Below are 13,348 nucleotides of genomic sequence, written 5' to 3' on the forward strand. Positions count from 1 at the left end.
GGGGATCTCAAATTGGATGGTGCACTGTACAAAGACATTATTTGATCCAGTCAATGTTGTTATTGATTAATGTTGTTATATTATGCACTTTGAGAAATATTTTAGCACTTTTAGAAATGCTATTCTTTCACTGACCAGTTTATTTTGTGGTGGTATTGGCACTTTATATATTATGTACATGCCTGTTGATTAATAAATTTACTGATTGAACCACAAAAGGTACATATAAAATTAATGCAATTACAAAACAATTATTCAATCATACTGAAACAGGCCTTCGTCTTCCAGAATAAGGAAAATATAGCAATACAAAACTTGTCTATTTTAACAATAAATAACTCTGCAGAGTTGTTGCTGTATTATGTTTTATCACACAAAGTCACATGATCAATTTGAGGCGAGTTGAGAGTGTGGGGTGTGAATCCACGGTCAAACAATGATACATGATGCTCTGATGAATTAAGCAAATAAGGCACAACTATATTGTATCAAAATTAAGAAAGTGGGTTGAGGTATTTCCAGGTTCTTTACCACCTCCTAATCCAAAATAGCATTAAGTATAATTCAATTTTACAGGCCTATATTACTTTTTAGATTCCTGCAAGATATCAATAAATTGTTTTTGCTTAAAAAAAGCAGCTTAGACTAGTGAAAGATGCTCTTGGGACCAATCTGTTGCAATTTTTGTTACCTTTTATAAAATGGTTAATATCATCTTAAGGTCTCTAAATGCTAGATAAAGATAAATAATCTACAAATGTAATTTAATGCACGCTTGTAAATCCCTCTGCTGTCTACACATGATCTATTGTAAACATCTTAAAGGTGCAGTTTATTCAATTCCCAATCTGCAAGTGATCTTTCCGAGATGTAGAATGCAATCCTCAAACTCAACTCAAGATTATATTTTAGTCTGATAAAAGGTAATTGATTGGGCCGTCACTGAGGTATTACACATTTATTATTATCTCTTTGGTTCTAATAAAATGAAAAACCATTTGTAATTACATACACAGAGCCAAATGAAATTTGTCCATGATCCTCAAACAGTTTTTGATTTGATATAAAATAGTTTCTTGAGTATGAAAATAATCAGCTTAATCAAGGTAAGTACATAACTGTAGATATTTTGTCACATGAATTCCAGAACTCACAGTTAAGAAACCTAGACTCTCAGAGAGTTGGGTGGTTATTCAGTGTTGGGTCAAAATGCTCTATGACGTTCAAAAAGCCGAGAATGAATGTAGACATACCGTACCGGTAGACAATGTGTATAGGCAACAATTATGTCAACCTACATTACATTAAATTAAGCTGTAAACATTACAAATTCTATAAGTAGCTTTTAACGACAATTTATAAGTAATATTTCTAATCAACACTACAGTATTATTGTTATCAATACTTGTTATTATTGTAAAATGTTTGGTACTTTACTATTAGATGGTCTCATGCCCGTGATTATAAGTCTGTTATATCTGTGGAGAACCTGATGCATTGTTGCGTTGTACGAACTGATCATCAGCTAGTTTGAAGGAATATTGGAATTTTTTGTGTTGGAAGCTACATGCGGCACCCAGACCTGCTATAGCAAAATACAGCCCAGGATTGTTTACTAATTTAAGTGGATATGCATTGTGGACCATGAATAAATCGATGTTTGCGAACATTAGATTATCTTGAACTCTGAATACATTTTTATATTCTATATGGATATAATAGATTTTTGCGAACATTAGATTATCTTGAACTCTGAAAACATTTTTATATTCCATATGGTTATAACAGAAGCGGTTGGTGCAACGGTTATGGCCCGAACTCTCAACCTTGAGTTCGGAAGTTCGAAACCCTCAATGTGCAAGTCGCTTCTGTCCTTAGGCAAGACTTTATTAACGTTGGTCTCTCTCCATCCAGGAGTATAAATGGGTACCTGCACATGCTGGGAAGGTGAAACAGACTAATGTGTGGGAGGCGTGGTGGACCCCCCCCCCCACAGCCTTGCACAGTCTGGCCAAAACGGCAAGCAAAGAGAGACGGGCACTTCGGCCTGTGAGCCCAGAGCTTCAGGATTCGACCTTTACCTTACTTTCCTTTACCAATAATATGGTTACACATGCAAAATTAATATACAATACCAAAGTTGAGCATGGTTCATTATTGCATAGAAAATGTACCGAGGGATATCACAAATAACGCAATATACCGTATATATTGCGTTATTTGTGATATCGCAATATATACTGTACCGCATATACGAATAGCAATATTTGAGTCTGTGGTAATTTACCGGTGTGACATATTTATTTTTTTGAAATCTGTATAGTTTTCATATTTATCATCACCATCATCATCCTCACTATTATGATCATTATTATTTTTAATTTTATATTGTATTTCTTTGTATGTATGAAGGGTCCCAATGATCAGATTCTGCTGAATGGACCAACTTATCTTTTTGTTAAGTTTTATCAATTTTCAGCTGGTGATGCGTATCACCACGCACAGCAAAATAAAATTAGATGTGCCAAGAGAGCTCATTATCAATCTCCCTAAAGTGGCTTCTTCCAACTTGACTCCAGTTAAAAATGTGTGAGTAAAACTTAAAGTTAGGTTTCGCACAGCAAGGTTTTAATTGTGAGCTATTATATTGAACAATAGAAGAAACTACAAAAGAAAATAAACTTTCAAATTTTAATAATCTACTTTAATGCAAAGAAATGAAAAATATGAATGGCAGAATTGGGATACTATACTACTGTAGTTTTTTTTCCTTCAATTTTTTCAATTTCTGAGAGACTACCACGAGTTGCAGTAGACTAGGGACCCCTGTAAACTGGTAAATATTTGTTTTTGTTTTTTGGATTTTTATTAAAGGATAAACCAAACAGCAAACTTAATCACTTTTCTAAGTAACATATCCCTTCAGAAGATGTTCTCGTTGTGAGGTAAGGTTCCTGGTTCAATTCTATTGCTGCTCTCTTTTGTTTCAGCTGAAGTACAAAGTATAAAATCACTCAGCTTGTACAATACGATAATGCCGTGCTTATACAAAAAGAAACTAAAGAGATTAAAGTATTCTTGGAAAAATTGCTCTTTGGCATTTAGTTGGTTTATCAAAAGTATTCACAAACTAGACTATGCTCTCACTGCTCTAACTACACCACATGACTACAGGATTACCTCATTATCAAGTGTGCATTTGGTACAGTAGTTGTGCACAGCTGTTGTGGTAAATAACATTGTTTTGTTAACATCCTTTACTCAAAGATTTTGGTCAACGGCCATTAAGTAATTTTAGCACTATACTGTGACAATTTTCACTTTGAAATCATCAAAGCTATCAAAATGGAAAAAATTGTCTGCTTAGTAATCATTTATTTTAAATTAATAAATGTACTGAAAAAAATAAAACAAAAATACTTAATAAAAGTAAAATTTGTGGCGACGTTTGACCTAATAAGTATGTAACACTCAACAATGAGCTTTTGATTGCACCACGACGGTAGGACGTAGAACATAATGACGTCACTAAAAGTCATCTGCGGATGCAAGAACGTTAAGGTCACTTCGTCGAGTAGATTCTGTAATGCAATTTGGCCAAATCTACATGTGCAGAGAACGTAGGGCGCCTGGTAGGACGGTCACGCATGAGTGATTCCGTTCGAGCGTCGCATCGTCGCACAAATTAAAACCGCCCTAATAACGTATGTTATGAACGAACAAACGATGTTACCTACTAGGCTAGACCTAGCCTCTAGGCTTACGAATAAACGAATAAACCATGTGTTTAGTGTTTTGATTCATCACTTTATGATGTCATAATAAAGTGTTCAAATAAAACCATGTGTCTAGTGTATTAATTCATCACTTTATACCTTTTATTTAACTAAAGAACATGAAAATATTGTAAGGTTAACTATACGACAAAGGTATAACTTGGGAATTCTCCTTCATGCCCATTCTAAACAACAGAGCTGTGGTATTGTCTAGTCCTGCAGAGACAAACTAAAACCATGTGAAAATACCGCTGACTTTGGTAGCTGTGCGCAGAAAGAGACGTCGTATAGAGTTCATCTATTCTCAGTCCAGTACACAAGGCGTACACACTGCCTGCTATGTAATGAAACTTGGTATTATTTGTCGCTCCCTAGAAAAATTCAGGAGCACTATTGATTGCTCTCCTCGCATAATTTTGAGGAGCGCCGGTGCGATTGCGTGCCTTTTAAATCAAGGCCTGGATCATCTCTCTCAGGGTATAAGTGGATACCTAATAGGTTCAATCACAATGCGCTGATTATTGCTGCAATTATATGGTATTTTCTTTATAGCCATTTATTCCAATGTCTGGGGTAATAAAGTGATAAGCTCTTAGAGGTTACCACTATGCTACACAAAATGCTCAGACAGACCCAACTTCTTGTTTACTTGCATGTCTAATGCTCAATCCCAACTCTTTGTGTGTTGACTGTAATACTAATGCAAGCACCATTGCTAAATTTATACTGAGAGTATGATGACTTTTTCATAATGAAATGATGATTTAACCAATGATGCATCATGTTTAAACTAATAAAATACTCAAATAAGCAGAAGCTGATAGTTCTCAACAAGAGAACAATTGATTACAGTAATCAGGGCTAGTACTGTACATAGTTCTAATAGCATTACTTTTCAGAAAGGATAGCACAATACACTTCATGAAAACAGAAAACCACCTCAACTATTTTATTTTACAAGAAATGGTTTATGGAAGGCAGACCACAAATAAGCAATATATTTGTTGAGGCATAGAGCTCTATGGCTGAGGTTTGTTAAAATTTATCTGAAAATGAATGTAGCAAACACAACTATTTATCCCTTTAAGTGGGTCATCTTTGTATGACGAGATGAGCAGTACAATTTTTACAGTTTATACTATTATATGTGATTGTTCCAAACCTCTTAACACTACTTGTCCCATTAATGAGACTAGAATTCATTTCTGAATACTTATTTCTACAAGACAAACTAATGCTTTATTTTATTTGAACTTTGCTCATCTGCAATCATAATCAAATTACAGAATTTCAATCTATTCCCAGGAAACACAAAACGAACATCCTCTGAATTCTATCTTGCAAACTTTTACTCACTTCAACTGGAAAAACAAATTAACTGTACGACCTATATTTTAAAACCCTTATTATATATTTTTTTTATTCCCTTATTTCTAAAATGTGCATAAAGCATTTCAATTGTATAATATTAATAATGACAACAATAAATAAGTAATTGTAGACCAAATTTTGTTAACAGAAATACTCAAATATTTTAATTCATTCATTTAACGTCCAGAGATGTAAATATTGGCAATAATTTATTAAATATGTTTATAATCATAAATACTTCTGTAGAAATGCTTACAATTTTATTTTTTTATGTTTTTAAAAATGTTAAAAGAGCCAGAGGCCAAACTTATTGAATAAAAACCATCCGGCATGAAGATACCCGGCTGAACATACATGACCTAAAAATTACCCAGAATGCAATTTAAAATGATGGAAATTACCTTCATAATAAAATGGCAAGCATAAAATTTAGTCTGGCGTTCAATATAGAGACAATTTATATATACAATATAGATATATATATATATATATATATACAATATAGAGATAAAAACTATATTAATGATCAACTTACATCTAGATAGTCCAAACGTCCAAGTCCACCAAGAAAGACAGTTTGTCCTGGCCGGATGACTAATGTCTTGGGTCGGAGAGCCTGGCTGGGTACAGTAAGTTTCAGTTCTTCAGATGTCAACTTGGATAATACCTTAGCAAGCATTAAGAAAAAATAATTGGAAGAAAAATATCAAATATCGTTATCATTAAAAAAAAAATGCCCAAAAAATAAATGCTAATGTATGCTAACTGTATAGCCCTATTTGTGGTCTTAAAATGTTCAAATCTTTTAATCCCAAGTATTGTGCCACATTTATGTTCATAATTTTGAAAAATTAAATTTTACAATGATAGCTTGACTCACTGTTTCTAAAAATGCTGAAGCCGATGTTAAGTCTTTTAGCTTCAATGCTGACTCGGGTAAAGCAATCTTTTAATAATTAATAAAATAAATAAATAAAATAATTAATGTTGGATTTAACTGAATATTCTCACCTGTTCTTGCCTTATAATGCCTGGTGTATCAAACAACCATTTGCCCTCGCTGAACTCATGGGGATCAAATTTAAATGGCATAATAGGCAATCGTCTTTTATTGCCAGAAACCAAATTGAAAGCCTGTCTGTGATCATCATATAATTCCCATTCAAAGCTTCTTCCAACATGACCTACAAATTATAATTGTAATGTATCAAGCAGATTATGCTTTCATTTATCAAGTGAAGGCTTTTTGACTTCTCTACGAATTATAGTTAGATGCTAGAAATTATGAGATGGATAGCATAATGACATTTTGAATGTTGCAAACGCAATTTCAATTTTTTTAACTGCAGTAGCTGTATACAAGCAAGACGGTTGTGCAGTTTTTCATAACATCTTTGTATGTGTAAAATGTAGAATTTATAATGTATATGTTTTGCTAGGGCATGTAACATGCTAGCTATACAATATTATACCAAAAAATAAACTGAAAAACTATTCTTGAAAACAAAAACGGTATCTTGTGAGTCTCAATACATCTAGAATCTCTGAAAAAAATTTTACAAACCCATCTAATAATATAAACAAAAGAAACACAACAATAACAACAATTTTATTAAAAGGAAGATGAATTTAACCTTCAATAAAAAAACTAACCTTGAAAGTAACCAAGGGCATTAAATTGTTTATCACGTTTAATACTGCTTCCCCATTCATTGCTTTCTCTTTCTTCCTGTAATCGTGCCTCACGTTTGCTGATCCGTTCGATGTTTGGTTTCAAGATTGGAAATTTCAGCAAATTTAATGTGGTTCCTGGCCATTTACTTACAGTCGCCTTCTTATACAACCACTTGGCTTTGGTCTTGCAGAAGTCAGAATTGAGCAGACGATTGAAAAGTGTTGATTTTCCAGAATTTGCTGTACCTACATAAATGTGTGGACACAAGTAAATTAGACAAACTTATATTTTGGTAAATAATGCTTCAGATATATTTTTGGCCTGTGAAAAATTTTTGGATGAAATTTTAATTGGAATAAAAATAAAATTGACCACAGAGGATCCATCCAGAATTTGGTGCTAGGTCGCTTTGCCAAATGCCAATACACCGACAGATGTTTTGCTGAGACTTTTGGCCGAATGCAGTTTCTTTTGCAGACAAGTCACTTCGCTCACACGTCTAGTTACTGACGTTTCGCAGACAAAACATTTGCCAACAGTACAGTATATTCGCCGAAAGACAATTCGCCAACACTTTCTTTTATTTTAATGTAGTGAAGAAATTTTGAAAAACAGTTTTCCTACATACATTTGCAAACAAACCATTAGCATGTGCAATGCGTTTAAGTACAAATAAATTTTAATAAAATGGCCTTGTCAATTTTTGAAGTGACATTCATACTATTTGTCAACAAACCAAATGGACAATTTGTTCCATAGGTATATAGCAGTGTATTTATGCAGTACACTGTTAATTGGCATGGTAAATATTTCCTTGTTATAATTATCAATTGACAGTTCATAAAACACAAGCAATTATAACTCAATTTTTAGCTCAAAACAGACAAATCAGTGAAAACTGCATTGTCTAGAAGAATTGTTTTTCAAATAGGCCTACCTATGAGATAAACGTCTCCCCTTGTAGCCCACATAGACTGTACTTTGGTAATCAAGTCTTCAACACCATAGCCCAGTTTAGAACTTAACAAAAGAACATCTAGTATCTGGTCTGGCTCGCAAACCATGTTTGAGATACATGTACTTTTTAGTTGTTTAATGACCCTCTTGTGACAGTCATGCGAATCTGCTGGTAATAAGTCCACTTTGTTACCAATGATTACTACCTTTTTATTCCTACCGATCATAGATTTCATATTGGGTATCAAACTTATTGGAAAGTCTAGCAGATCTACCATCACTAATATCAATGCATATTTTTCTTGAATTTTACGAAACATCTTCTGAAAATCCTCCTCAGTTACACTGACATTAATGGCATGATTGTAATTGATAATTAATGTGCACCGCTGACATGGAGTTTTCACAAGCTCTGCTTCAGTGAGTTTCATAAACTTTTCACTTGCCAGGTAGCCACCAACAGTTGGATCTTGGCAGTGTAGTAGTGCTCCGCACCCACAGCATGGGATTGTCGTTAAAGGCGCCTCCGGATCGGATGTGCCATATAATTTCAAGTAGTTCAACTTTTTTTTGTTTATTTTCTTTTTTGGTTTTGTGATCAATTTCACCGTTTCAGCAATGATTGGTTCAAGCTCTTCCAATTGAACATTGGCAGGAAGGTTGTGCAATTTTGGAAGAGTTTCTGCTTTCCTTCCTCTAATAATATCTCTTTTATTTATCATCTTATTAATGTTATGAACATGCTCAAACTTTGAACGCAGGTTTACTAATGAATCTGTCATTGCTTTTGCAGAATGTTCCCGAGATTCATGTAGTGGAGATGGAAATTCATGAGGTTCGAACTGTTTAGGCAAGTAGTCTTCTCTTTTATCAATTTTGATCATTTTGTGTTTGATACTATTTTGTTTGATTTTTGATAATTCAGCATCACTTTCTATTTCTTCTATAGAATCATATATCCAGTTAGTGTTACCAAAATATTCTTTTTGTACTTGAGAATTGTTCACTTTAGTTGTCGATGAAAAGTACTGTCTATGAATTTTACTAAGATCTTTTGGATCACAAGGTGAATTCCTTTCATATTCATGTGCCTGTGTAGATTGAATAGGCCTATGTGGCTGATTACTTCCTTCTAGCTCTGCATCATTCAAAATACCTCCAAAGTACTGTGAATCAATGTTATGACCGGAAGAAGTGCATGAATTGCTTTCATCTGAACAGTGTTCCAACTCATCAAAACCAAGTTCGCTTCTTGTGCCAATCGCACCGACTTCATTGGAGCACATTAGCTTTGGCTTTTTTTCTAGACCTAGTGCTGCATCAGAATCTCTGCTTGCATTACTTGACAAACATTGTTTACTTTCCATAAACTGACGATATGGAATTTTGGCATTCTTTAAAATGTGATAAAAATTGTTTATAACTTTAGAAGAGATCATGTTTATAGATTGAAAAAGGGTCAACAATATGTCTACGCCTTTTAGTTACTGCTTGTTGTTCAGTGCTGTGCAGTCTACAGTATCACAACGGCAGGACAACGCCTACTACTAGCACTATAAGACTTTCCTGCCCTCTACAGTGCCTAGGTCTAGCCTAACTAGGCATAGAAAAAGAAGAACTGGTGGTGGGCTGCTATCTACTAGTATACTACTAGGCCTAGCTACTGTAGCCTGCTGGGGAAGCTAGGCTATGCTAGGCCTAGGTAGGCCTTCATACAGCAGTTGCACGTAGAATGCAATGAAATAAATATCTTCTAGGTAACAATACGTAGTCTAATATGCTACTGCCACATATATGCGGATCTTTGAATAACTTATCGAAAGTCCATCCATCCGTTACAAACAAGTCCCTTTCTGCGAATATTGAAACACACGTGCCATGTGGGTATATTTTTCTTCTGAAAAGGTCAGTGATCAATTCCAAGAGAAAATGTGATGGTATATTATGAGCATATATTAATCGAACAAAATAATAAAAACTACCTAAACTTATATTAAAATAATAAAATCAAATATTTTAAATATTTTAAAAATAAAAATATTGTCTAACTAATTTTTTTATATGTAATTTAGATGCACATTGTAAAACATTATTATGATGAATGACATCAACTCAGAACGAAAAATGGCTTCCAGCACTTCTACTCGTCGTGTGGTTTTATTATGTTGTGGGTCATTTAATCCCATAACTAACATGCATTTGAGAATGTTTGGTTAGTATAAATAGTGTAAATGTTAAAGATGTGTAAAAATAATTATATTATTTAAAAAAATTCAGTGTTGGTACTGCCTAGGCTAGGCAGTACCAACACCTACAAAGAAGCTAGGCCTAGGCCTTATTTAGATCGCCTAGGCCTAGGCTATCCTAGTCCTAGCCTAGGACCTACTTTAGGCCTCTACAGTACTAGCCTACTGTAGTCTAGGCTTCCCTACTCCTATAGGGACCTAGGCTCTGAATCTGGTCTTGCTTGCTGAGCGAGGCCTGGGGTTTCTGGACAAAATGACAAAAAACCAAAACAACAATTACCAAAACGGCAACAAACCAAAACGGCAATGTCAACTAACACAATGGCAATAGGCATAGACCAAAACGGCAAAGGAGCAAAAATCAATGCCAAGACCACCGGGCGCGTGCAGCAGTTTATAATTTTCGGAATCATTTTTTTTTTTTTTTTTTTTTACACATCCATGACGAATTATTTCGTTATTTTAAAGTGTTATTTACGCGTGGCTAGAGATACGGTACCGTATCGGAACTTCCGATTGCTAAAGGTACGGTAAATGATATTACGTCATGATTAGCCAATAGAAACGCCAATACATACGTGACGTCATTCAGTTTAGCAACGATCGAAGTTAAGAACTTTCGTTCGTTCGCGGAATCGCGGGTGTTGTTGACAAGCTGTGTTTTTAATATTCTGTAGCCCGAGGCACTATAGCAAATAAAAAGGATAGCAGCTTTGCTAGATTTGGCAACATCAAGCGAGAATCAACTATTTTAATAGTAGAGTCTAGGCCTTGGCTACCCTGCCTTAGCTGAAACCTAGCGAAGCCGGAGGGCCTAGCTAGAGTAGTTGCTTAATCTTTTTATACAATAAATCTATTTATTTTTTCTTGCAGCTCCTGAGTTAGGATAAAACATACCAAGAGAATTGAAGGAAACACAATTAAAGAAATAAATTAATAATACCCACATTATCATTCTTCATATTCATTCTTCTTTAATTCTATGATACAGATTGATTTACACTGGCCGTATTTATTATTTTATAGTACAAATTCAAAAAAATGTACATTCATCGGACAAGAAGCCCCATCTTTACTCTGCTGTAAGGAAACAAAAATAATTTTAAAAAAAATATTACTACAATATATCAACACTTGTTTATCAACAACATACTTCCGGAATACTATTTTCTAGAAAATTTATTTAATTTATTAATCACAGATTCTAAGTCCCTATGCCTAGGTTCAGGTTCCTCGCCATATTTTATCATCATAGAATTTCAATAAGGTCCAAAAGGTTACAGTTCATTTTAATATACAGTTTAACCCCCATAATGTGAAAGGAATTATAACAAACGAAAGTATAATGCAAATTCGAATAAGCGAGACACACATAATCATGTTTCGATTTGATATTTCACCCAGTGGAGGCGCCAGCGGGGGGGCTTAAGCCCCCTATCGGACAGGTCAAGCCCCCGCCAAACAGAGCTCGTCGGACATTTAGACCATAAAACATATATAAAAATAGGCTCACACCAAGCCAAGACATGTCTGTCACAGTCTGAGAGTGCCATTTTCGGCCATGTAGAGGTTGATATTCTTTTAAAAAAATCTCATTCGGGAGGGGAAACCCTCTCAACCCCTTCTCCCAGCTCCAACCTACGAGCTCAAGTCTGCCCTGTCAGACAAATTAGCCCCCCCCCCAAGAAAATATATCCTAGAGCCGCCACTGATTTCACCATGGTTGTGTCATCACCATAGGATGATGATAAAACCAGGTCCTGATAAAACCCAAACACTGATCCTTCTGTGATAACAACAATGTCGAAATATTAAACCAAGGTAACATGATTTACTTTCAAATTTCAACAAAGACAGATTAGGAAACTTAGTTTTATTCACAGTTAACAAGTAACCACTGTTGGCCAACTTACAGTAGGTAGTATTATACTGTACTTCCACTGATAATCACAATCGCCAAATTGCTTTGCTATTTCAATCAGCAATAATAGGCCTACCTAGTACCTACTATTCTATAGGCTTAGGCTAGGTCCCTAGTAGTAGTAGAACTACAGACAGTAGGCCTAAGCCTAGCCTAAAAGCATATAACGCATAGGCCCCTAGGCTGGTATTCGGGCTAGGCCCTAGGCCTAAACCTAGCCTTAGACCATTCTCTATGGTAGACCATAAAATACGCAAGAATAACAGAAAAGATTTTTAACCCAAACATTGTGATAAGCCCCAATCGAAATACATTAAATGGGCCTAAAGTTTTATGTCATAAATTTGATCGTAACTGCATCACACGCTTTTTCTCATAATCGCAACGTCGACTTTGGCAAAAAAAGCCAAAATCGTGTCGGTCATTTTTCTATTGGCTAATCATGACATAATATAATTTACCGTATCTTTAGCAATTTGAAGTTCTGATACGGTACCGTATCTCTAGCCACTGCGTATTTAATTTTTTTTTTTTTTTTTCTTTCCCATTTTTTAACTTTCATGACATAAATTGTTTAGCCTATTATCTGTATTTTAAGGTTTTAATTAATGTTCACTGGTTTTATATTGTATATATTATATGGTGTTCCCCCAATCTTTTTTTACTATTGAATTTGTATGTTGTATTGTTGTTGTTGTTATTATACTATTATTATTTTATTGATTATTATTATTTTTATTATTATTATTATTATTTTGTTATTCTTTAAAGTGTTTTTTCTTTTGCGCTTTTTTACTTTTATGACATAAATTGTTTTGACTCATTTTGTCTGTATTTTAAAGTTTTAATTATTTAAATGTTTACTCCTTCTATATTGTGATTCTCCCAATCTTTTTACTATTGAATTTGTATGTTATACTAATATTATTATTATTATTATTAACTAGGCCTTGTTGTACCATAAACGAACCCGCTTGCATGATGTTTTCAGTTGACCATAAACCGTAGGCTACACAGTTAATAGACCAGGCTGTAACTGAGATAGGTGCCACTTGGAGAGGTAGAAATTCTCATATGGTTTTTCTAGACCAGTTTTTTATGGGGAATCAGAATATGTGAGGTAAAAGGGGTGTAACCTGAGAACTTTCGCATGAGGGCGCTTAGATGTGTATAAGAGACAGGTATGTGTACACATTCGTAAATTATTAAAATGCTTAAAATTACTCTTAAAAACTAAATAGAGCAGGTTTTAGCATATGGTAATTTCAATCGGCACCGCGCGTCCTTCGTGAGGGTCAAAATACGGTGGATCACCAAACACGTCCTCAGTGACGAGTTCCAATCTAGTCTTATTCTTCTTTTGCACGATATCTCGAGAATGCCACGAGTTACACACAAGATT

General features: G+C 34.5%; 2 protein-coding genes across 12 annotated transcripts in view; one reads left to right on the forward strand and one right to left on the reverse strand.

Moving 5' to 3' along the window:
- Positions 1–9,603, reverse strand: part of LOC117102977 (nitric oxide-associated protein 1-like) — a 46,295-nt gene extending 36,692 nt beyond the window's left edge. For 3 of the 4 annotated variants that reach the window (XM_033243432.1, XM_033243434.1, XM_033243433.1), the window contains exons 1-4: positions 7,760–9,603; positions 6,801–7,067; positions 6,159–6,331; positions 5,683–5,814 (exon numbers count right to left, since the gene is read on the reverse strand). In XM_033243432.1, the coding sequence (XP_033099323.1) occupies positions 5,683–5,814; positions 6,159–6,331; positions 6,801–7,067; positions 7,760–9,218 (2,031 nt within the window). In that variant the 5' untranslated portion in view covers positions 9,219–9,603. The remainder of the gene's footprint in view (positions 1–5,682; positions 5,815–6,158; positions 6,332–6,800; positions 7,068–7,759) is intronic. The other variant, XM_033243431.1, reaches the window with a different exon arrangement.
- A 38-nt stretch (positions 9,604–9,641) lies between these two features.
- Positions 9,642–13,348, forward strand: part of LOC117102980 (nicotinamide/nicotinic acid mononucleotide adenylyltransferase 3-like) — a 20,827-nt gene continuing 17,120 nt past the window's right edge. For 7 of the 8 annotated variants that reach the window (XM_033243442.1, XM_033243441.1, XM_033243438.1 and 4 more), the window contains exon 1: positions 9,878–9,991. In XM_033243442.1, coding sequence (XP_033099333.1) covers positions 9,904–9,991 — 88 coding nt within the window. In that variant the 5' untranslated portion in view covers positions 9,878–9,903. Of the gene's footprint in view, positions 9,685–9,877; positions 9,992–13,348 lie in introns of those variants that run through there. The other variant, XM_033243445.1, reaches the window with a different exon arrangement.

The sequence above is a fragment of the Anneissia japonica genome, unplaced genomic scaffold (genome assembly GCF_011630105.1).
Source record: "Anneissia japonica isolate Jap-2015-1 unplaced genomic scaffold, ASM1163010v1 scaffold287721_len753485_cov172, whole genome shotgun sequence".
Classification (NCBI taxonomy): domain Eukaryota; kingdom Metazoa; phylum Echinodermata; class Crinoidea; order Comatulida; family Comatulidae; genus Anneissia; species Anneissia japonica.